The sequence below is a fragment of the Saccopteryx leptura genome, chromosome 3, assembly GCF_036850995.1.
Source record: "Saccopteryx leptura isolate mSacLep1 chromosome 3, mSacLep1_pri_phased_curated, whole genome shotgun sequence".
NCBI classification, from domain to species: Eukaryota; Metazoa; Chordata; class Mammalia; order Chiroptera; family Emballonuridae; genus Saccopteryx; species Saccopteryx leptura.
Genome location: NC_089505.1, coordinates 294091482 through 294113650, shown reverse-complemented (window position 1 = coordinate 294113650; position 22169 = coordinate 294091482). Strand labels below are relative to the sequence as shown.

The following is a 22169-nucleotide window of genomic DNA, read 5'->3' as shown; positions in this document are numbered from 1 at the left end:
TATGTTCTAACTCAAGTCTACATTTGGCACATCCTGCACACTGCTTTGTGTTACCAATCCCTTTCCACCCAAGTGTTCGTCAGCTGATTGACTAACATAATGCCTTGAGAGCAGGAACTGTCTGACCAGGTGGTAATGCAGTGGATAGAGCATTGACCTGGGATGTTGAGGCCTATGTTCGAAACCCGAGGTCGCCAGCTTGAGCGTGAGATCATAGACATGACCCCATAGTCGCTGGCTTGAGCTAGGGATTATTGGCTTGGCTGGAGCCCAGTGAAGGCACTTATGAGAAACAATCAGTGAACAGTTAAAGTGCCACAACCACGAGTTGATTCTTCTCATCTCTCCCCCCCCTGCCTATTCCTGTCTCTCTCTCTCCGTATCCTCCCCCTACAAAAAAAAAATTTTTTTTTAATAAATAAAAAGTGAGAGCAGAAACTACATCTTATACAGAAGAATTTGCACCTTATAAACAGTTGATGACGTGCACGTTGTCCTCTGTTAACTGTGCCATGTATGTTTGAAATTGACAAATACTTTCTGTTTTGTAAATTTGTCTCCTCTGGCCTTAGTTTTCTTTTTTCCCTTTAGTCAAAATCCCACCAAAATATTTAAAGACTATAATTTATTTTACCTCTCAGTCTACACGAGATGTCCAAGTGTGACTGTTTGGTTGCAACATCATTTTGGGTGCATTTGTTTTCAGCCTGACCTTCCAGATGACAACAGCCACTCTAAAACATACTAAAAATTTTTGTAATTTCATTGTTCTTGACAAAAATATTCTAAGCAAACATGTTCAGAAGTGTGGTACTTAAATTTTTTAATCTTTGATTTTTAGAAGAGAAGAGATTTTCATCTTGAATGAATTGCCAGTTAAGTCAGTTTTATTTAGGAATCAAGTGACGTTAGCCTGGGTCTGATCTGGGAATGTTAATTCTGACCTGTCTTTAAGAGGTGTGGGTGCTGGCTGCAACAGTAAGGAGGTCCTAGAGCGTCTGAGGGACCTTAAAGCTGAGATTGAGGACCTGGAAGTGAAGGAGAGAGAACTTGACCAGCAGAAGTTGTGGCTGCAGCAAAGTATCAAAAACGTGATGGATGACTCTATTAACAACAGATATCCTTTTCCATAGCTACAAGTGTGCACAGCCAGGGAGGGCGTGCTGCTGACATCCTTCAGGCTGAAGGTCAGCAGGTGGTTCTGCTGCGACTAGAGAGTTAAGTATAGGAAGTAAATATGTAACATTTTGTTTCTAATCATTTGTTTTTACCTTTTTAAGTTATATAGTTTATCAAATAACATCAGTCCTGTGTTGCCCTGACAAAAACGATGTGTCCTTTTGGGCTGCCCACTGACAGGAGGCGCCGTACCAGCCACTGTGCTCTATCTGTGAGCTGTAGACATCATTGTGAAGTTTGGAGGTTATTGTACGTCATGTTCTGTGCTCTGAAGTGGCAGACATTCAGCAACTCTCAAAAGTGTTGAAAAATTAATTTTGGTTTGAAAATGAAATTAGGCCTGAAATCAATCCAGGATACTTTCTGCCAGATATTAACTCAAATATGGTGCCTCCTGGAGGGCGGGGTCCCCAGCTGGTGTGTCTGTCCCATTAAGATGAGTGACGCACTCTGTTTCTTACAGTCTCTGTTCTGGATGTGTCTGATGCTCTAGATTTCTGAGCGTACCTGTGCTTTCTGGCATTTTACCTGCATCGATCTTGTACCCTGTGAGCTTCTGATGAAGGTACACAGTTGTGTTTCCTGTTGTCTTATCCTTGGTGCACATGCCCATGGTCTTACTGTTTTTTTCCCATGGGTGAGAGCTCCGTAAGCTCTGGGATTTTCAAGCTATGCCTTGTGGAGCCCCAAGATTCAAAACCCACTGAACTAGCTGATCCTGGACTTGGCTGCACTGCTTTCCAAGGTTCTGACCACTCCCAGGGCCCCAAGCCACGGCCCAAGAAGGTTCTGGATGTGGAGGCTCCTGTGGTTCTGGTATTTGTTTCCTTTCAGTATCCCCCCCCCCCCCCAGAGGCCTGTCTCTTTGAGGAATATGTGTTCCATCTATCTCCCAAGGGTCCTCAGATGTCACAGAAATCTAAAGTAGCTTTTATCAGAGCATAAGCAGACCCTCCTCTTGGGAACCGCTGTCTTTGCTTTTTCAGACTGAAGACTTCTGTTATTTCTTATCTCACCATGTGTGAACCCTGCAAGCATTTGGGTGTCTTGTTTATTTGTACTCAGATTTGTTATCTTAATGGAAATACCTAGACCTTGATGCAGATGTTCCTTAATTCTTATGACAGTACGTTTTCCTATGTGACTCATGAGGACATCTGCAACTGCTTTAACGGTGAGTATGTCCTCCCTCGGATCAGCTCTTTACTGCAGTGATTCAGAATCCCCTGTGCTCACCAGCTTGTTATGGTCAGGAGTGGGCTTATCCCCCTGCAGTGAGCTGCATTCACGGGACACTCACATTTCTGTTCCCGTGACAGTAACTTCTTTCCATAGCTCACATCATTGTCTGTTGGTGGCAGTAAACTTGGTGGGAGGGGCAGCTGCACAGAGCACGATTCACAGTCAGACACCGAACTTGAACATGAACATGGTGCTCATCAGCTCTGTTCATGAAACTAGCGCATGTGCTGGTCACAGATGGAATGTGGAGAAAGCATGAGGACAGTTAGGGAATCTGTTTATAACAAGACAGTTGCTCCTCGCCCCAGTCCAGCCACCTCGGTTCACCCCTGAAATGACATCATGGTGGATTGGTAACTAGGAGGGCAGAGCCATGTGCCCGTGATTATACCTAACACAAGTATGTGAGATTGTGCACACGCTGTAGTTTTATCACGCCTGTCACTGACTCTCCAGGTCGACGTGTGGCTGCTGCTGTACTTGGCCTCCGTGTGTGACATCTTCCTAGTCTTCCGCAGAGATGGCTGTAGGATTTGGCTTCACAAGCAGGCTCACTTAAGCTCAAGATTTTAGTGTCACACCTTATCTCTTGTGTTACCAGTCATTTTAATAGTTTAAATATTCCAAGTAAACAGTGTGTCTTAGTTGAGGTTAAAAGGTTTCCAGAATATCAGCCTTAACATGAGACCGAGAAAAAGCAAAATTAGCTTGAGCTGAACTTGTTCACGAGAATAGTAGCTCTAACACTGAGCGTTGACCCTGAGCAAAGAGCCAGTACACCTGTGACCTCACTTATCCTCAGAACAGCACTGTGCAGTGAGTTAGAGTCCCTGCTCAACAGAAGTGAGAACCCTTGCTCCGCCCCGCCTGGGACTCCAACCCGAGCTTCTGTCTCCAGGGTGTGTCCTCGTGGCACTCTATTCCTGGATCAATGATGTTTTCTAAAACTTAAAAATATTTTTTATGACAGGTGACACACTTTTGGCCATCCAGGCCCCTTCTGGCACACAGCTGGAGGTGCCCATCCCAGAAATGGTACGTGGGCAACTCGGGGAAAGTGTACCCGCTGTTTGGGGAGGCGCTGTGTGTTCTCTCATGGAACAGGAGCTGATTCTGTGTGTGTAGACACTAAGGTTGTCTGTTTGAGGGTATTTATACTGTATGTGGATGTCTTCAATACTATAGTGAAATTGTAGCTGGGACTGAATGAATTATGTGACTTTTTTTTTTTTTTTTTTTTAGTATCAAGATGAGTCATGATATAGTCAATAATCTTAAAACACCACTTTGACTATATCCAGAACTGATGCTCCAATCTTGACTGAGGAAGATTTTCAATTTAAATATCACTAGTAGGCCCTGGCCGGTTGGCTCATTGGTAGTGTCGGCCCAGTGTATGGAAGGCCCAGATTCAGTTCCTGGCCAGGGCACACAGGGGAAGCACCCATTTGCTTCTCCACTCTTCCCCCTCTCCTTTTTCTCCCCCTCCCACAGCCAAGGCTCCACTGGAGCAAAGTTTGCCCAAGCGCTGAGGATGGCTCCATGGCCTCCACCTCAAGTGCTAGAATGGCTCCGGTTGCAGTGGAGCAGCGCCCCAGACGGGCAGAGCATCGCCTCCTGGTGGGTAGGCCGGGTGGATCCCAGTCGAGCACATGTGGGAGTCTCTCTGTCTGCCTCCCCACTTCTCACTTAAGAAAAAAATTTAAAAATAAAAAGTAAATATCACCAGTAATATATTGCTTTAAATTGGGTACTTTTAAAATCATTTTTTTTGCTCATTAAGTCAAACATATATAGTGACTCTGTGCTGTATGTAAGTGTCATGATTGTAGCTTTGGAGTCAGAGTTTACTAAAACAAATTGATTTGAACGCTGTACCAGCCAAAGTGGGGGTAAAAGAAGGCCGTCTCTGCCACCCGCCTCCTGCCACAGCCACTCAAGCGTTGGTTTGACTGGATTCTGACGCGTCCGGAGACAAATAACCATTGGAAATGCAGGGACATCATATTCCGGTTGTTTGTGCTTGTGGAACAGAAGGGAATTTGACGTGTGATAGCTGCCCTTTAAAACAGCACGTGGAGCTACCACATCACGGGGCCTGCACCTGGAGGTGTCCCTGCACATAGGCAACATGAGGAGTGATCATTACATTGAACACGGACGGTTCCAGAATTCTACAACTGAGGGTGTTTGATGCTCAGATTTTGAGAAGTTCCCCTTGGGGGCTGGGCAGTGCGGCGAGAGCCTCTGTGTCCCATCCCGTTCTTGGTCTCTGCTCTCATGTCTGACTTACCTCCTTTCTCTGTTGTGTGGATTCAGTTAGTCCCTAGGAGCTCTTTCTGATTTTTAATGTTAATGTTTATTCTTTGATTTATTTCCAACCACTTCAAAGGGTCAGAATGGACAGAAGAAATACCAGATCAACCTGAAGAGCCGTTCCGGCCCCATCCATGTGCTGCTTATAAATAAAGAGTCCAGTTCGTCCCAGCCGGTGGCCTTTCCTGTCCCCCCACCAGACGACCTCACACAGCCCTCCTCTCAGCCCTCCACTCCCCGGACTCCACAGAAGCCCAGCCCGTCCACTCAGAGCCCAGCTGGGCAGCCCTCCTCCGAAAGGGGTCAGGGCCCGCAGCACATGCCAGCCACAGACCTGGCATCAGGTGGGCAGAGCCTTCATGTTAGCAAGCCGAGCATTTCTGAATCTGTCAGTTGGCATGTGACTCTATTATCTGATACAGGAGGAAAACAGGAAGCTTCGTTTAATCAGCATGTGTTAGTGTATCTTTGTCCAGCAAGGGGACATGTTTTTTGAGGAAAATTTTAAGAAGATCCTGCCTTTTTATATTTATTATTAATGTTTGTAACTGTATGTGTTATCATATGAAGATTTTAATCCTGTTAACTGCAGATTTGTTTAAGATACGTATTTTTTACACACGCGATGTGATTGTCTATTCAGAAACATACCATGGGCTAGAACATCATGCAGTGAAAACTATGTAGAACTCTGAGTACTCAGCAAGGGAGTGATGTTTCATAGTCTACAGTGCAGTTTTCTCTAGGATTCTCTTTCAGAAGTAGCCAGATTGGTTGCTTTAGTCCCCCTTACCTACACACGTCTGCTTTTATCTGAGGTTACTCTGTAAGGTTATCTTAGCAGCTCCAGGACAGATTATTGACGTGCTCTAAACAGCCAGGCTGCAGAGTGCAACGACACATGCCTGCTCCCTTCCCTTCCCCAGGCTCATTGCTGCGCTCTCAGGGTGCCCGCCCCCCTCTGGGCTCACAGCTGCACACTCAGTATGCCCGCCCCGCTCCGGGCTCACTGCTGTACTCTCTTCAGGAAAGTGTAGCTGCTTAGTGATGACAGTCCCGCATGTCTGGAGAGAGTGCTACAGATTAATCACAGCTGTGCTGTGCCTAGTGGTTTCATTTTGCCTTTGGGATGTGACCTGGGACGTGGGGGAGTCTGCTATCCTGATAGCTCACGGCAGTGCAGGGTGAGGCTGGTTAGGTCTGATGCATACGCATGTACTTGTGTCCCTGCACCCCTCCCTCTGCCTCTCCCTGTAAGGATCTGCACCCTTAGCCATGGGGAGGCACAACTAAGTCTGGTCCTTAAAGAGCCAGTCCTGTAAGGATGATGGTGGTGAAGAAGGCAGGCAAGCTTTATAAGGCATAACTTGGGCAGTTAGTACTTCAGCTTCCACAAGCATTAAAAAAATTCTGAGCAATTAGTTTCTATATGCAATTCAATATTTGGAAATAGTAAGGAAAGTAATTTGGGGCCTTGAATGTCAGACGAAGTGAGGACTAGTGGATGGCTGGAGAGGGTTGTGACCAGGGAAGTGGCTCGTGTGGGACTAGTGTGCTGTGCACTGGAGGGGCGTGATGGGAGAAGGTCCCTGGGGAGCAGAGGGCAGAGTGCTTGTGCAGCGGTGAGGATGTTTAGGCCAAAGTAGGGAGATGACAGGGCGTAGAAAGGGAAGTAAAGAACACGTGACAAATACTGTGTCAACAAAGTGAGTACCATCTGAGGTGTAAGATCCGGGAAAGAGCTGGCAGGAGGGATGGAAAGAGGCTACATTATGAGGTCGGGTGACAGAATTACAGCACCACTGACTGGGAAGCCCAGGAGTCCCTTGTGGGAAGAAGATGAGGCTTTTGGTCTCCATCTTGAGTTTGAAAGCTTAAAAGCAAACAGTAGGTGCAAAGAGAAAATACCTTTCCATTAAGTTCTAGTTCTTAACTTTGTGCTGTTAACCAAGCTGCTGCTGTTTGAACAGCTGTTTAATATGTACTGTATTGTGTGAACACAGCTGTGTCTAACATGTACTGTGTTGAAAGACAACTAACTGCTCTGTCATAGAACTGCCATAAACCTTTGTCCTGTTTCTCTTTCCAGCAGGACCGATTAGTGGCGATATCATTGATGAATTGATGTCTTCTGATGGTAAGTACTTTAAAATTTTACTGCCTTATAATCAATGACACTTTTCTGGAAGGTTTTTTTTGTTTTGTTTTGTTTTGTTTTTTTTGTTTTTTTTTTTTGGCACAATCTGCCTTAATTGTATGGCCTCCAACTGTCCTTTTCTGGAATTTATAAGTGGCACATGATTTATTGTTTGACTACTTAATGTACTATGAGGAGTCATGAAACTTCTCCTTTACTAACACTGCAGAGAAAATCATAGGCATCCTTCTGCATTTGCTTTGCCTGTGTTCTGAGGGGAGACGTGGGAGGGGCACTAGCCCTTTCTCTCCTGAAGAATCTGGCCAAGAACAGTAAGATAATGTGAGTCCACAGGTAATCAGTCTGAAACCAGTTTTGTAAGGTACCTCACTGCAGCCAGCGGGAAGTCTGCACTGCTCCTGATGGTAGCCATGCCATCATCTAATCTGAAACCTTTCTTAAAATCAACAGCTACAGTATTGTGATTACGTCAGTGTAGCTGTCTTGGCTTCACCTTGCTCTGAGTTCTCGGATTCAGAGTCCTGCTCCTGACAAGCACAGCAGAGACCTGGGCAGGAGCAGCTGTTAAGTAGGCAAACGGAACCGTAACCACTTAGATTTGTTCAATTTTCCTGAAGAAACAGAGAACACCAGCACATTTATTAACCTAAGTCTAGTTTCTTATTCTCATTTTAAAGTAGTAGTTCACTTAGCCAATCAGAGAAAACAACTGGACTCATGTCTTTGAATCATGTATTTTAGTGACAAGTTTAACCAATAAAATATTTCTTAAGCTTATACCCATAATCAATGCATGAACTGTCTTTAACGAGAATCTTTCAAAGTACACACTGAACTCGACTGCTGCTTTTTCTCGTGTACATTTTAAATCCCTCTACAACACAGAAGCCATGACTAAGAGCTGGGTGTGTGTTGTGGGACGCATCACCCTGCCTGCAGAAGCCAGCTTAACCCGGACCTGTGCTTCCCTTCCAGTGTTCCCCCTGCTGCGGCTCTCCCCCACCCCGGCTGACGACTACAACTTTAACTTAGATGATAATGAAGGAGTGTGTGACCTGTTTGATGTCCAGATACTAAATTATTAGATTCTGTGGAAGCCTGGGACTGTTATCTACCTCTAACTGTAACATTGTAGACTTCCTAATAACTAAGTATTTATAATGAACGTAACACCTGTTTAGTTCACTGATTTTGCAGATTTCTCCCTAATAGTCTCTTACTTCACAAAACTTCATCCCTGAAAACAAAGGGCTGACTGCCTCAGGGGAATAGTGATTTAATACCTCCCTCACCCCACCCTGGAGTCACTGCATTAAGGGGCTTCAACTTTTCTTTCAATCCTGACTCCTGTTCTACACTCTTCTGAGAGGAAAGTTAAAAACAGCCTTAAGGTCATCAGAAACAAGAATGTCAGCCAAGGGCACGTCCCTTACTGGAGTTCTGCTTTTACTGCCGTGGAGTGGCCGCATGTCGGTGCGCTCCCATCTGCACGGCCCCTCACTGTCGCAGAGTGAAGGGTTAGCAAGATGTCTCACTGTTTCCAAGAACAGTTTGTGAAGTGCCTTCTGTTTCAGCACTTTAAGTTATGGCATTTAGTTGACTTCTGACATTCCACTTTCCTAGATTAGGAAAGATCTGTTTATGTAGTTTGTTTTTTTAAATGTGCCAATACCTGTACATTAACAAGATTTTTAAAAATAAAGTTGTATAAGACATGACTTTATTGGTCTTTGGGGGGAATCTGATTTTAGGGGGAATCACCAGCGCATCACAACTGAGCCATTAATCTTGTAGCTTCGTCAACATTCACTGATCTGTTTTCATGACACTGCTGAGGCCTCTGCAGGGAGGAGAGCATTACACAGCGTTTAAAACTTTAGACAGCAGTAGTGGACAAAAATGACATACATATGTCTTAGCCTTAGTTTACTGAGAGGAAGTGGTCTGCACCCACCAGTGGTTTCTGCCGAGGCTCCAGGGAAAGGCCTGTGGAGAAGTGGGCGAGCTCCTTCTGTATATCTATGAACGCTTGGTTCATTCGGCGAAGCTTCTCCTCATTCACAATGTTTATCTTTTAAAAAGAGAAAAGTACATTACCAGGATCTCATAACCATTAAGGATAAAATATATTCAACCTTAATTTAACCTTATTCAACCTAAAATCTAAAAACACTTAATCATACCAATTCATGTGGATGATTCACACTAAAACTCTTGGTCTCACTGGGATATTTTAAACAAAAGGTTTTATTTAAAAAAAAAAATTATGTGCAATCCCCTATACCTTGACTTCACTGGCCACAGTGCGGACCACACTTTTAGACAGCAGAGCCGTCAGCTCCCCTGTGAGATGAGCCTGGGTCCTCTGTGCTAGTGTCCTGCTGACAGCGCCTTGCAGCCTTTTGACCTCCTTGCCCTGATGGAAGTCCCTGATAATCTGAGGATGGCCACTGGAAGGGTGGTCATCCTGTTCGTCCTGCTGCTCCCAAGCCATTTCTCATTCCAAACTCAGCTCCTGTTGACCTTATGCCCTGGGACACCCTATTAGCTCCTCCAGCTCTGCTGTCACCTGCCAACACCAAGATTCCTTGCTCCTTCATGAAAGATCTCGGCTCACTGACCTCAGGTCTGGCATCACTGCTTAGTGGATTCAACAACAGTGTGGTCCTATGGCCTTGTCATCTCTCCAGGTCCTCACCTGTCATCCATCTCATTTAGTCACAGTTCTCAAATCTCCCTGCAGCCTCTGATGCCATCACTCTTCACCTCCCTCCCTTCACTTTATCCTTTAGCCAGCAACTACCCTGTGATCGTTATTTCATCGATCACTTTTCTTACACCCTCTTACCTTCCCTCCCTAATCATATTTGCTTGGCCACCTAGTTAAACTTGACTGTCAGACTTTCCTGAGCCCAAAACTGAAGCCGTAGAAAACCCTAACTGGGTGAGTGGCCACAAACTTCAAATTCCCAATTATATGGTTCCTGGCAACCTTATACCTTCCCCTCATAGATTAGGCTACTCAGTGAGCAAACGGTATAACCAGGCTGCCCACGGCACAGTTTCACTCCCCTCGCCATTTCCTGCTAGCACATGAGGCTTCCTGGACTTCCCTCTGAGAGAGTATTTGGGGCCTTTGCTGTTCTCTGCCTGGAACACGCTGCCCCAGTGCCTCCCGCTCTGTGCATCCCCAGCTCCCGATCGCTTAGGTCTTTGCTTCACTGTCGACTCTGAAGACAATTCCATGTAAAACTGTCACTTCAAACCCCTGTCCTATTGCCCAGCTTTATTTCCTTAAGTACTTTTCCAAAGTCACAAAACTGCTTGATCAAAAAGCTGAACTATGCTAGTTCATGAAAACTGAAATGTTCCATTTCTGTGGACCATTAGGATAATGACTGAGTCCTGGAGGGTTGATGCCATATACTTTAACGTGAAAACATTTTCTTGAAGGAACTATATCTTGATGAAGAAATTTCCGTTTCCCAAATATTCTGAAGCAAAAACAGAAGATAAACTCGTTTTCAAATTTTGCATTTAAAAAAAATAGAATACAGGGGATCCTCTTGGGTTACGACAGTCTCAACATATGACATTTCAAGTTTATGACACTCATTCCCATAAAAACTAAAAAATTAGATGTGAGTGTTTCCGCTCACACTGTTACCATTGTACTTACGGACTATGTGGGCGAACTAGTTTGGGTGCGTGGTGGGCGGGAGAATACACAGTACTGCAGCGTATGAGTGAGGGAGTTGGTGGTACTCATTTTTTGTCACTTTTTCTGTTACTACAGTATAGTGTGCTGTACAGTATATTATGTCCTTTTCCATTTTCTGTGGCTTAGTTGTTTATGTTCTAGATCAGTGGTCAGCAAACCACAGTTTGTGAGCCACATGCGGCTTGTTGGCCCCTTGGGTGTGGCTCTTCCACAAAATACCACATGCAGGTGCAGAGGCCAGCTAAGGAGTACCCTAATTAAGTTAATAACAGTGTACCTACCTATATAGTTTACGTTTAAAATATCTGGCTCCCAAAAGAAATTTCAATCGTTGTACTGTTGATATTTGGCTCTGTTGATTAATGAGTTTGCCGACCACTGCTCTAGATTATGACTTTACGACTGTGTTAGGATAGGTAAGTGACGAAGGATAGGGTGTGTCTCAACTTAAACCAAAATTCAGATTACGTCACTGTCGTAGGAACGAAACTGTGTGGTACCCTGAAGACCTCATGTATGTTTTCTTAATTTGACAGGTTTTTGAATATGTTTGAGTTCAGAGAAGAACTGGTTTTGATACCAGAGTTTTTATTTCTCTGCTCTGATAAAGCTCTTACTGTTATTTGGAGCTCACACATTTGCAGTTAACATTTTTCTCTGTACATTTGGATTCAAGAAAGGGATGCTGTTTTCTCCATTTTTTAAAACAAGTGTTTAAAGTCCTCTTGCCCTTGTAGGAAATGCTAAAAACTTGTTTTAAATGAAAGCATTCCATTTCTCAGTAGCTTTACTATTATGCTCTGCTTGTAAACAACAAAGGGTGGTTAATACTCACCTTCTTAAGCTTAGTGGTAACTGGTTTTGCTTTACTTTTACCCTTAAAGTTTTTCTGGCTGGCTATTTGAAACACACTCCTGGGCTTCTGCCCTTTTCGTTTGCTCTTGGCCATTGTCTAGAAAAGAAAATAAAGAAACTCAAGTTTATGACTGTAAATCAATTACAATTTTTGAAGTAAAGGTACCAATTAAATCTAGTAAGTTCCGTCTTACTGCTGATTATTTTTAAAGTTGCTGCATGCAGCAAATTATTTCCGTGTCTTCGGCCACCTTTAGATTTTCTGCTGTGGGAGTGCAGAGTAGGTTCTCTAATTCTTTTCTGCAACTCCGGCACCTGGCCCATAGGAGGCACCACATGCACTACTAGGGGGTTGAATTATTTATATTGACATTGTTTTTTTCAGCTCCCTCCACCATGTCAACCATTGCCATCCATCCTGCTAGTTCATAGGACAAGTACCACTCTGGTGCCCACCATATCCTAGGACTGACTCCTTCCTTCTTTCCATTCCTGTCTACTCACCCACTTCCTCTCCTGTGCTCCCCTCATCAAAATCAGTCCATAACCCAGCACTTCCTACTACTTCCCTTAAATGACTTCTGACTTGCATGTCACCTGTGAAAGGCTCTTGCCTTGAAACTTCAGATATCCCCTTTGTTCTATAGCTAAATGCACACTAAGCCTATAAATTCTACCTTGGACACATCTGTCCAATGTCTTTAACATTGCACTAGAGGTACAATTCAAAAAATATTCATATATGTATATATTATATGTACATATACATATATAAATATATATATACTATATATATTAAGAGAGAGGAGGGGAGATAGTGAGACTCCTGCATGCACCCTGGCTGGGATCCACCTGGCAACCCCTGTCTGGGGTTAATGTAAATCAACTGAGCTATTTTTAGTGCCTGAGGCCAGTGCTCAGACCAAAAGGAGCCATCCTCAGCACCTGGGACCAATGCTGAAATCAATCGAGCCACTGGCTGTAGGAGGGGAAGAAGGAGAGAAAGGAAGAGGGAGGCGAAGAGATGCAGATTGTAGCTTCTCTTGTGTGCCCTGACTGGGAATCGAACCCAGGATGTCCATATGCCAGGCCAATCCTCTATCTACCGAGTCAACCGGCCAGGGTCTAAAAATATTAATAGTTAAGATATTTATTGAGCTTTTACTATGTGTCCAAGTACTATGCTTACCTTAAATGTGCTTTGACTAACTTCTCACAACACTTGTGGAAGATACTACTTATCCCCATTTTACAGATCAAAGAAAAAGAAACTGATGCAAAGGGAAGTTAATCTGCCCATTATCACACTGGTAGTAATCAAGGAATGCCAAGATTCAAAGCTAGATCTAATTGTGTGATGTGACCCCCTCCTGTACAGTGTGGGCCAAAGGTAGGTTTACAGTAATGAGTACAAGAAACACTTTATTCTTGTATTATTATTTATTAATTATTGTCCATACAGGCAAATGTAAACCTACTTTTGCTGGCTCTGTATAAATAAAAATGCAATACAAAAACACGATGTAATATTTACTGGGTTACTGCTATAGTTCCCTAGGTCTATTTGGTTCGACTGTGGGCTAGGCAAACTAGACACATGGACTGTATCAGGTCAGACACCTGTCTTTGTAAATAAAGTTTTACTAGCATATTGATATGTCAGTTCGATTACGTATTGTCTATGGATGCTTTGCTGCTACAACTGTGACCCACAAAGTATTTACTATGTGGCCCTTTGCAGAAAGATTGCCACCCCTGGCATGACCCTCATGCATTCAAGCCTATCCTGCAGGGCAGGGGTCCCCAAACTACAGCCTGTGGGCCGCATGCAGCCCCCTGAGGCCATTTATCTGGCCCCGCACTTCCGGAAGGGGCACCTCTTTCATTGGTGGTCAGTAAGAGGAGCATAGTTCCCACTGAAATACTGGTCAGTTTGCTGATTTAAATTTACTTGTTCTTTATTTTAAATATTGTATTTGTTCCCATTTTGTTTTTTTACTTTAAAATAAGTGCAGTGTGCATAGGGATTTGTTCATAGTTTTTTTATAGTCCGGCCCTCCAACGTCTGAGGGACAGTGAACTGGCCCCCTGTGTAAAAGGTTTGGGGACCCCTGCTGCAGGGTCTATGAAATGTACTTTCCAATGTTAAAAACCTGTGACGGCGCCTTCAAGGGACAAGGAGCAACGTGCTCTGTCCTTAGTGCTGGCACTCAGGACCCAGCATCCAACTGTAACACTCTCCTGCTACGTCTCCGAACGTACCTGCCTGCTCTGCACATTGTTCTACGAACACACCTGCACATTCCTGCTTCCTTCCCTTTGCTCATACTGCATCTCGACTGAAGGCTACATTCTCCACGTCTGACCTCAGACAACCACGTGACAGACAGCAACGCTTTTGACCCCAATTGTACTTCACACTTAAAAATAATGAACATGATAGGAAATACACCATTATAGAAGAAACTGAACATACACATAATAAATTTACCCAAATTAAATAACCTACAGTCCTTCCAATAGTAACCAAAATCCAACCACTTATTCAGTACTCACTGATCAGCTGCTACTACGTATACCAGGTGTGGCACACAAGTGACATATACGTGAGCCGTAAGATGTATAAGAGCAGGTGCTATCACAGGTAGATTCGTGGAGGAGGTAATACCCTAGATGGGGTCACAGGGAATATCCATGAAAACCACATGGGAACCGTGACGACAGACACAACCAAAAACTGGTCCAGGCCCAGGGCTGAGAACCACCCGCCGACCCGCCACCGGAGAGGGCGGCCAGAAAGCGCGCGGCGGATACAGACCACCGGCTGCAGTGGCGCGAGGCTCGCCAACCCGGCCCCAGCCTCCAAACCTCCCACCAACCTCTCACCAGACAGACCTCCAGCCCAGGTTACACCACAGTCACGCGCAGGACTACGAAGTTCCGGGAGAAGCACTTCCTCTACCATGAGTGATTCCGCCCACTGAGCGGAGCCCCGCCCACAAGCTAAAGTTCCATTCGTCACTCAGCCCAAAGACAAGCCCCGCCCACCGATTGTAACCCTCACGCAGTGGGCGGAGTCCCACTCGCGGAGGTGGTGGTACCCAAAACAAAACCCGGTCCACAGAACGTAATGGACGTAATTTTTCCCCCCCCCCGAGCAGGTTTCCGCCCCCTGACGTAGTCCCTCCCACAGAGCCCCCTCCCACTTCGGGGACTGTAACTGAGCACAGCGCGCCCCGCCCGCAGATCGAAGTCCCGCCCACAGAGCCTGCTCTCAAGGGGTTGCATGTTAGAGACGCTGTTCTGTCGTGGGGCCAGGAGGAAGTCACCCGCGCGCTCTTCCTCTGCCGCTGCTCCGGCTGTACCCTCGCTCCCGAGAGGAGGCGCTTGCACCCTGGGCGGCGGACGCGCCAGGAGCCGCAGCGCTTTGGACAGGGTGGTTTACTTGCTTCAAAGCAGCGAGTGGGACAGGGCAGGGGCACAGGGCCACATGCATATGTCCCCCGAGTGTCGGGGACCTTCAGGCACGCGGAGGAAACGCGCCTGCCTGCCGGTTTGTGTCTCCACATGTTCCGGTTAAAGCCTCCCGGCTGACTCTCCTGGGAAAGGGACCCCATACTTTCAAATGCATCTCCACTTTAAGTGTGCATGTGTTTCTTTGCGTCCTTTGCTGATGTCATAGGAGAAGCCAGGTTTCAAACGCCGGTATAGGTAGTGACGTTTCTGTATCATTTAAATAGAAAACGGTTGACCTTTTGCAGTGAAGGGAAATGCCTCCCTTCCGCAGGACGGCGGCTGCAGGCTTTAGCATTGATTCTGCATTTTCTTTAGCATTGACTCTTCATTTCAGACCGGTGTGTCTGCTCGTCGGCGACTCGGCCAGGCACTCTGCCGGGTCCCTTCCTCTGTCACCTGTGTCCCAACCAGGGTCTCGTACTTCCAGTGCATAGCCGCTGTGATATTAACATTTGCTCAGTGACATTAAATCCCCTTGAGTGTAGGGATCGCGGAGGTGGTGATTGCAGCTAGTCTACGGAAAACGACTCTAACGCTCTTGTCATCATGACGACGAAGTACCTAAAGAAATACTTCTTTTTATCTCTGCTCCTTGAAGTGACGGGTGCTCAATTTAAGGAAGATTTTATCCAGAGTAATCTGGCAAAATGCCCAGAAATTCCGAAACTGAAATAATGACAGTCACCAAGGACATATGAAATAGCTAAAGGCTGACAGCGGTCAAATATCAATACATATCACGAAAGCCATAAAAATATTCAAAGGGTACATGAAGTCCTTCCATGTTTTTTATGGTTTGGTTAAAACGCAAGAAATGGTTAAAAATGTGAAACAGCAGGTACATGTTTAAAACTCAGAAAACTGGCAGGGGCAAAGGAGGACATGTGTTATTAAATTAGGTTTGACACTGAATTTCAGCAGTGTTTAAAGAAAAAAAAATGAAAGGATGCTGTGCTTTGTAATTATCAAGTTTAGTTGATAAGTAAACACTCAAGCTGTCTAAAGCTCCACAGTGATTTTTTCAGTTGAAATTGTTGTCTGCACAGACCAAAGGTGACAGTTTTAAAAATTTTGCTAAGAATTACATGGGCATCTATACTGTGATGAATACAACCAAAAAGAAACATTTGGCTACTTAAAAACTTCCTTTTCTCCTTTTGGATTAGAAAGGTCATGAAGAGTCATTGTCAATATTTGGAAAATTCAGAAAAGCATAGAGAAGAAATGAGAAATGTACCACCAGTGAGGATTGGGTTCTGCCTCATTCACCATCCTATTTATCTCACCTGGAGTATTGTAACAGCTTCCTTACTGGTCCCCCTGCTTTCATCTCTTCCCAGCCCAGCAGCCAGAGGAATGCTGCTGAAATGGTGACCAGATCATGCCAATCATCAGCTCTAAACTTCAATTTTCCCACATCAGTCAGAATAAAAGCCAAAGCCCTTACAAGGGCCTGCGGCCCCCTCTGCGGCCCTTTCTGTGGCTTTCTCACTGTTCTGTAATCATAGCAGGTGTGCTCCTGCTCCTGGAGCACTCACTCCTCCCTCACCCTCAGGTCTTTTTTTTTTTTTAAGATTTTATTTATTCTAGAGAAGGGGGGGGGAGAGGAGAGGAGGAGCAGGAAGCATCAACTCCCATATGTACCTTGACTGGGCAAGCCCAAGGTTTCGAACCAGCAACCTCAGCATTCCAGGTCAACGCTTTATCCACTGCGCCACCACAAGTCAGGCTCAGGTCTTATTTTAACTTTTTATTTTATTTTATTTTATTTTTACTCTTTTTTTTTTTTGCATTTTTCCGAAGCTGGAAACGGGGAGAGACAGTCAGACAGACTCCTGCATGCGCCCGACCGGGATCCACCCGGCACGCCCACCACAGGCGAAGCTCTGCCCACCAGGGAGCGATGCTCTGCCCCTCCGGGGCGTTGCTCTGCCGCGACCAGAGCCACTCTAGCGCCTGGGGCAGAGGCCAAGGAGCCATCCCCAGCGCCCGGGCCATCTTTGCTCCAATGGAGCCTTGGCTGCGGGAGGGGAAGAGAGAGACAGAGAGGAAGGAGGGGGGGGGGGTGGAGAAGCAAATGGGCACTTCTCCTATGTGCCCTGGCCGGGAATCGAACCTGGGTCCCCCGCATGCCAGGCCGACGCTCTACCACTGAGCAAACCAGCCAGGGCCTCAGGTCTTATTTTAAAGGGCTTCTTTGCAAGGGTGGCTTTATGACTACTTCTGTAAAATTGGGGGTCCTCCTAGCGCCCTTCTTTGCTATGCCATTATCACCATATACTATATAGTTTACTTATTTTGCTTATAATCTCTCTTCTCCCTAAAGGCAGAACTTTTTATCTGGTTTTGTTTGCTCCTACATTTGTTTTCTACAGTGTAACAAATCACCCCAAAATTTAGTTGTTCAAAACAGCAGTCGTCATTTACTATCTCAAGATTCCAGTGAGGATGGACTTTGGGAGGGGCTTGGCTGGAAGGGTCTGGCTCAGATCTCTCATGAAGTTTCAGTTTGGCTGGGCTGCACTCACCTGAAGGCTTGGCTGGGGGTCTGCTTGCCAAGCACTTCGCTCACGGGCTGCAGCTGGTACTGGCCACTGCCAGGTACCCCGAGTCCTCTCCTGGAGGACTTTTCTGCAGAGCTGAGTGTCCCCATGATGCGGAAGCTGACAGCCCCCAGACTGAGGGATCCAAGAGAGAAAGGGAGACATTGCAATGTCTCTTGTGACCTGGACTCACAAGGGACACACTGTCACTTTGCCAGTTTGATTCAGGGAGGAAGGAGACCAGGAGGGGATATAGCTCATGCAGCTGTTGTTCTGTTCCCTGCACCAGGCACAATGCTGACATAGAGGAAACTCAACACATATTTTTGAACAATGAATAAATTCCACCACTCAGATTTAAAATATGTGTGTGTGTGTGTGTGTGTGTGTGTGTGTGTGTGTGAGAGAGAGAGAGAGAGAGAGAGAGAGAGAGAGAGAGAGAGAGAGATGGGCAGATAGTGAGACAGACTTCTGCCCAGACCAGGATCTACCTGGCAACCTTGTCTGGGACCAATGCTTGAGTACTGAGCTATTTTTAGCACCTGAGGCTGACACACTCGGACCAACTGAACTATCCTCGGTGCTCAGGGCCAAGTTCAAACCAGTCGAGTCACTGGCTGCAGGAGGGGAAGAGGGAGAGATAGGAGAGAGGGAGGGAGAGAGAAGCAGATGGTTGCTTTTGTGTGTTGTGCCCTGACTGGGAATGAAGCCCAGGACGCCCATATGCGAGGTCAACACTCTATCCACTGGCCAGGGCCTAAAATATATTTATTTGCAGTCTTTTTTTTTCTAAGCAAATACATTGTTATTAATTAAAATACAGAGTATGTCTCTAGATAATGATTTATAATCTAAACATACATAATGGTTATGTTTTTAAGTGAAATATTTAATGCCTTTCTAAAATTACATTTTTTTGTTATACAATAAATTATTTGAAGTTTCTTATCATTAGCATCTCTGTTTCTAGATTTTTCTTGTGTTATAAATACATTGTGATGACCATCCTTTTATATAAATCTGAGGGCATCTCCTAATATTTTCTTGGGGAGCATGCCTAGGAACAAGACCTAAGGTTATAAACACTTACAATACAGCAATAAAATGGCATTGACTTATTTATTACAAGCCCAGGAACAATTAACTAAATTCTTTAACAACAGGATTATTTTGGCCTGGATTACCTGACTTTTCAACATTGATCTGATGTCTATACAACTTCATTTCCTTTTAAATCATCTTAGCTCTCTTTTCTTTTCATAGTTTTGTGATATGCTCAAATAATATATAAAAAAGTAAAAATAGGATGTGGGTAAATTATTGGAAAATTGTATGAGAGGAAATGGAGGAGCAGGAATGGAGAATGTAGGGTTTTATCAATGTATTCTTGTCTGACAATGAAGGACAAAATGTTTGCCTCCAGTTTCGGAAAGCTGGAACTCGGGAAGTGACTTGATCTGTGATTCAATGTGTTACCCTTTGAGAATTCTTCTTCTGGCATGAAACCTGGGTCATTGAGCAAGTCCTTTAGCCCCTTGGGCCTCCGTGTGCAATCTCCAGGGGAGATCTCTCCTGGGCAGCTTGCATTATGCAACCCCCCACCTTAGGAATGGGGAGGCAAAGAAATCGGAACCTCACATTGTGTCAGCTCCATAAAATCAACACTCTCCAAAAGATAGCAAAAGATAAGACATTCCTGTGGTTAATAAGTCCCAGCTGCACAAATCACAGGACACAATGCGTGCAAAAAATGGGCACTGCTGGAGAGCACCTTGGACTAAGGTGTGTCCATGGTGTGGCTGGCCTCTCTGCATAAGTGAGGAATCTCGCTCCTTGCTTTCCTGCTCGGTAAGATCAGAGGGAAAGAGCCACTTGGGTTCACATTTAGGCTTTCTAAAAAGAACACTTGGAAAAATGTGCATCCCAGAGAGAGTCTGTGCCTATGCTCTAATAAAACAGTTCATTCAGTATCAACAAAATCACTTTGATTTTCCCTCTAAGATGTTGCTATACTTAATTAAATATTTTTTATGGCTAAGGTTATAACTCACAAGTGCTGATTGCAACATACAGCCAACTAAGCACGTTTGCTGCAGGCAAGGCTGGTCTTGATCCAGTCGGTCGGTTCAAGAGTAAGGTGGAGATGATGACCATAGCCTTCCTTGGTCAGGATTCCTGGGGTCACTGATCAGGGTTAACTTTTTGTTTGTACCTGACAGTTGTGAACCTGGAGATAGAGACTCTTCATTAAGGAGAAAACCCACAAATAGTTATAAAAGATTATTTAGCAAGTTAATGGGTTTATTGACTCATGTAAAAAAATTATAATGTACAGAAAAATTGTGAGAATAAACTCATGAGCACCCAAGCATCCTTCAGCTAGATCCACCAATGACTGCCTGAGACATGTGAGTCAGTTGCAGGCAACTGGGCACTTCAGCCCAGTGGCTTCAGCCTTCATATCCTACAGTCTTCCCAGCACATCATTGCACCTACGAAAATGAACATCGATTCAATGTAATCACCTACATGCTGAACAGTTCTTCAATTGACCCAAAGCATCTGTTTCAGTTGTTTGTTTGTTTGTTTGCCCCAGTGTAGGATCTGAGAGTCACACATTATGTTTGGTTTTTATGTATCTTTTGTCTCTGAATCCTAGACTGTGTAAATATCCTGTACTGCCCCCCTCCATAACTTTTTGTCCAGAATGGTTAGCTCCCACGACTGACCCTTGCCTGAATCAGATATTGCATTGGCCTTGCAAAAACAACTGTTTTACAATTCTGTCATTTCATCTGTATTCAGTAGCTGGCATTCTCTCAAAAAGAAGCGTTCTTTTCTCTCTCTCTCTCGGCTCATGGATATTTCAGGGGGAAGGAGATTATAATCTATTACCATTATTCTTTTTGATGCCCAAATTATCCCAAATTTGGTATAGGACCTCCTACAAGCTAGCGCCTGTGTGGGTGTTGTGTATTTTACATGATGTTAATGTTTTGTGGGTTTAATTTTTTTAAGACTTTTTTAAGAGTAACTTTAGGTTCACAGAAAATTGAGAGGAAAGGACAGAAATGTCCCATTTACCCCCTGCTCCTAGAAATACAGAGCCTCCTCCAAAGGCATTGTCACCAGCACTGAGGGAGAGCTCCTGCTGCTCCGTGTCCTTGTCAGCACGTGGTGGTGTCAGTGTTCCGGATTTTAACCACTCTAACAGATGGGATCTCATTGTTTTATAGCATTCCACTACTGACATATATGTGAAGCATTTCTATATGCTTATTTGCCATCTTTGTATCTTTTTTGGTGAAGTATCTGTGAAGGCCTTTGACCCATTTTTAAATCAGTTGTTTGTTATTTTTTAAGAGAATTTACTTTTGTAATTTTGGATAAGTCCTTTATTATGTGTGTATATTTCAATATAAACAAAAGTGTATATATTCTTCTGCAATGTAAGTGAATATAGATTAAATCTATTCCTAGAAGTCTAAAAGTTTGGTTATATTATTTGTGTCAAAAGCATGGATGGGGGAAGCCCCGCTTCCCCTAGATGAAGAGAAGCGTAAAGTTCGCTGGACTGTCCTGTACTTAGTTCTGGAAGAGAACTCATCACCTGCTGCATTCCAACCCCACTGAGAACTACAGAAACAGGAGGGTCAGGCTGAACTACAGGTGTTCAGTTGAGGTCTAAAGAATAATAAATTGAAATTGATCCTTATTTAGTGGTCCCTAAACAATGCAATGCTCACCTGAAGAGGGACTACCTGGGACTCAGTTTCACATTGATCAGCTGCTGTGTGGATGGCAGGGAAGGGAAGGTGATGTTTAAGTGGCCACTTCTCTATCATTTTGGGAGATCGGCGCCATCGGGAAGCTCTTTGCACGAGTTTGTCCACACATAACACCGCACAGGTCAGTTTGAGATTTCAATGAACCCAACCGAAAGCCTTAGTCATCTGGGACAGTAGTTACAATCCTGACCCGTGACCCGTATGTCTGTCTGTTTTTCACTGGGAACCCGGCGCAGCCATCCCTCCAGGACAGAAATTCAGTCCGCTTTGCTCCTAGGCAGCAAGGCCACTGAGCATCCAGGAGTACAGGCCTGCACACCCTGCTCCAGCCAGGGTGCAAAGGGTGACAGGACTTGGGGACGAAGGTATCCAGGCTTGGTCCTCTCCTGACCCATAACAGTAACAGGGTGACAGAGCTAGCGGGATGAGGGGTTGGAGGAACCAGCAGCCCCCTCTCTGTGCAGCCAGGGCTGTCACTGAGCCCTTCCGAAGGCCCCTTTCCCCTTTTTCTGACTCGGGGGCACTTGGAACAGCTTGCTCGGCGCCATGCTGGGAAGGCCTCGCGGAAAATGCGATAAACGTGCTGGCCCCGCCAGGGCGCGCCTTCTGATTGTTCTGGGCTTGCCAGTCCCCGCACCAGGGCCACCCCCATCTCCACCAGCTCCCCCCAAGCCGCACCCCCCCTCCCCGCCCTCTGCAGCCGGTGACTCACCGTCCCGGGACAGCCCGCAGGCACGCTTCTTTCTCCGGGACTCGAACAGCAGGCGGACGCCTCGAACCTCCCTCGTCCTTTCCTGTGCTTCCCCACCACTCACCCATCTCTGGGTTCGAGAAGCCGGGGTCCCGCGCCC

General features: G+C 45.3%; 2 protein-coding genes across 11 annotated transcripts in view; one reads left to right on the top strand and one right to left on the bottom strand.

Moving 5' to 3' along the window:
- E2F5 (E2F transcription factor 5) overlaps window positions 1-8600 on the top strand; it is a 15735-nt gene extending 7135 nt beyond the window's left edge. Inside the window, exons 3-8 of one of the 2 annotated variants that reach the window (XM_066378799.1) lie at window positions 956-1117; window positions 2310-2353; window positions 3392-3456; window positions 4814-5081; window positions 6830-6874; window positions 7871-8600. In XM_066378799.1, the coding sequence (XP_066234896.1) occupies window positions 956-1117; window positions 2310-2353; window positions 3392-3456; window positions 4814-5081; window positions 6830-6874; window positions 7871-7980 (694 nt within the window). In that variant the 3' untranslated portion in view covers window positions 7981-8600. Of the gene's footprint in view, window positions 1-955; window positions 1118-2309; window positions 2354-3391; window positions 3457-4813; window positions 5082-6826; window positions 6875-7870 lie in introns of both variants that reach the window. The other variant, XM_066378798.1, reaches the window with a different exon arrangement.
- On the bottom strand, window positions 8594-22169 carry RBIS (ribosomal biogenesis factor). Of its 9 annotated transcripts, none has more exons than XM_066378801.1 (6): window positions 14367-14456; window positions 14051-14140; window positions 13767-13891; window positions 11452-11568; window positions 8850-8966; window positions 8594-8735 (listed from the first exon to the last, which is right to left on the bottom strand). In XM_066378801.1, exons 3-6 carry the CDS (start codon window positions 13803-13805, stop codon window positions 8664-8666), a joined length of 345 nt encoding a protein of 114 aa, XP_066234898.1. In that variant the 5' UTR covers window positions 13806-13891; window positions 14051-14140; window positions 14367-14456; the 3' UTR covers window positions 8594-8663. The 9 variants fall into 9 exon arrangements, with proteins under 9 accessions (XP_066234898.1, XP_066234899.1, XP_066234900.1 ...); XM_066378802.1 differs by having other exon boundaries at window positions 14358-14431; XM_066378803.1 differs by lacking the exons at window positions 13767-13891; window positions 14051-14140; window positions 14367-14456 and adding exons at window positions 19582-19757; window positions 22031-22150.

Excerpts from the sequence above, each read along its gene's own strand:
- RBIS (XM_066378801.1), bottom strand. The coding sequence starts at position 13,805 with ATGCAGTATGAGCAAAGGGAAGGAAGCAGGAATGTGCAG. Across the intron at positions 11,569-13,766 it reads AAGGAAGCAGGAATGTGCAG|ACAATGGCCAAGAGCAAACG; the intron begins GTGTGTTCGTAG and ends TTTCTTTTCTAG. Across the intron at positions 8,967-11,451 it reads TTACCACTAAGCTTAAGAAG|ATAAACATTGTGAATGAGGA; the intron begins GTGAGTATTAAC and ends TCTTTTTAAAAG.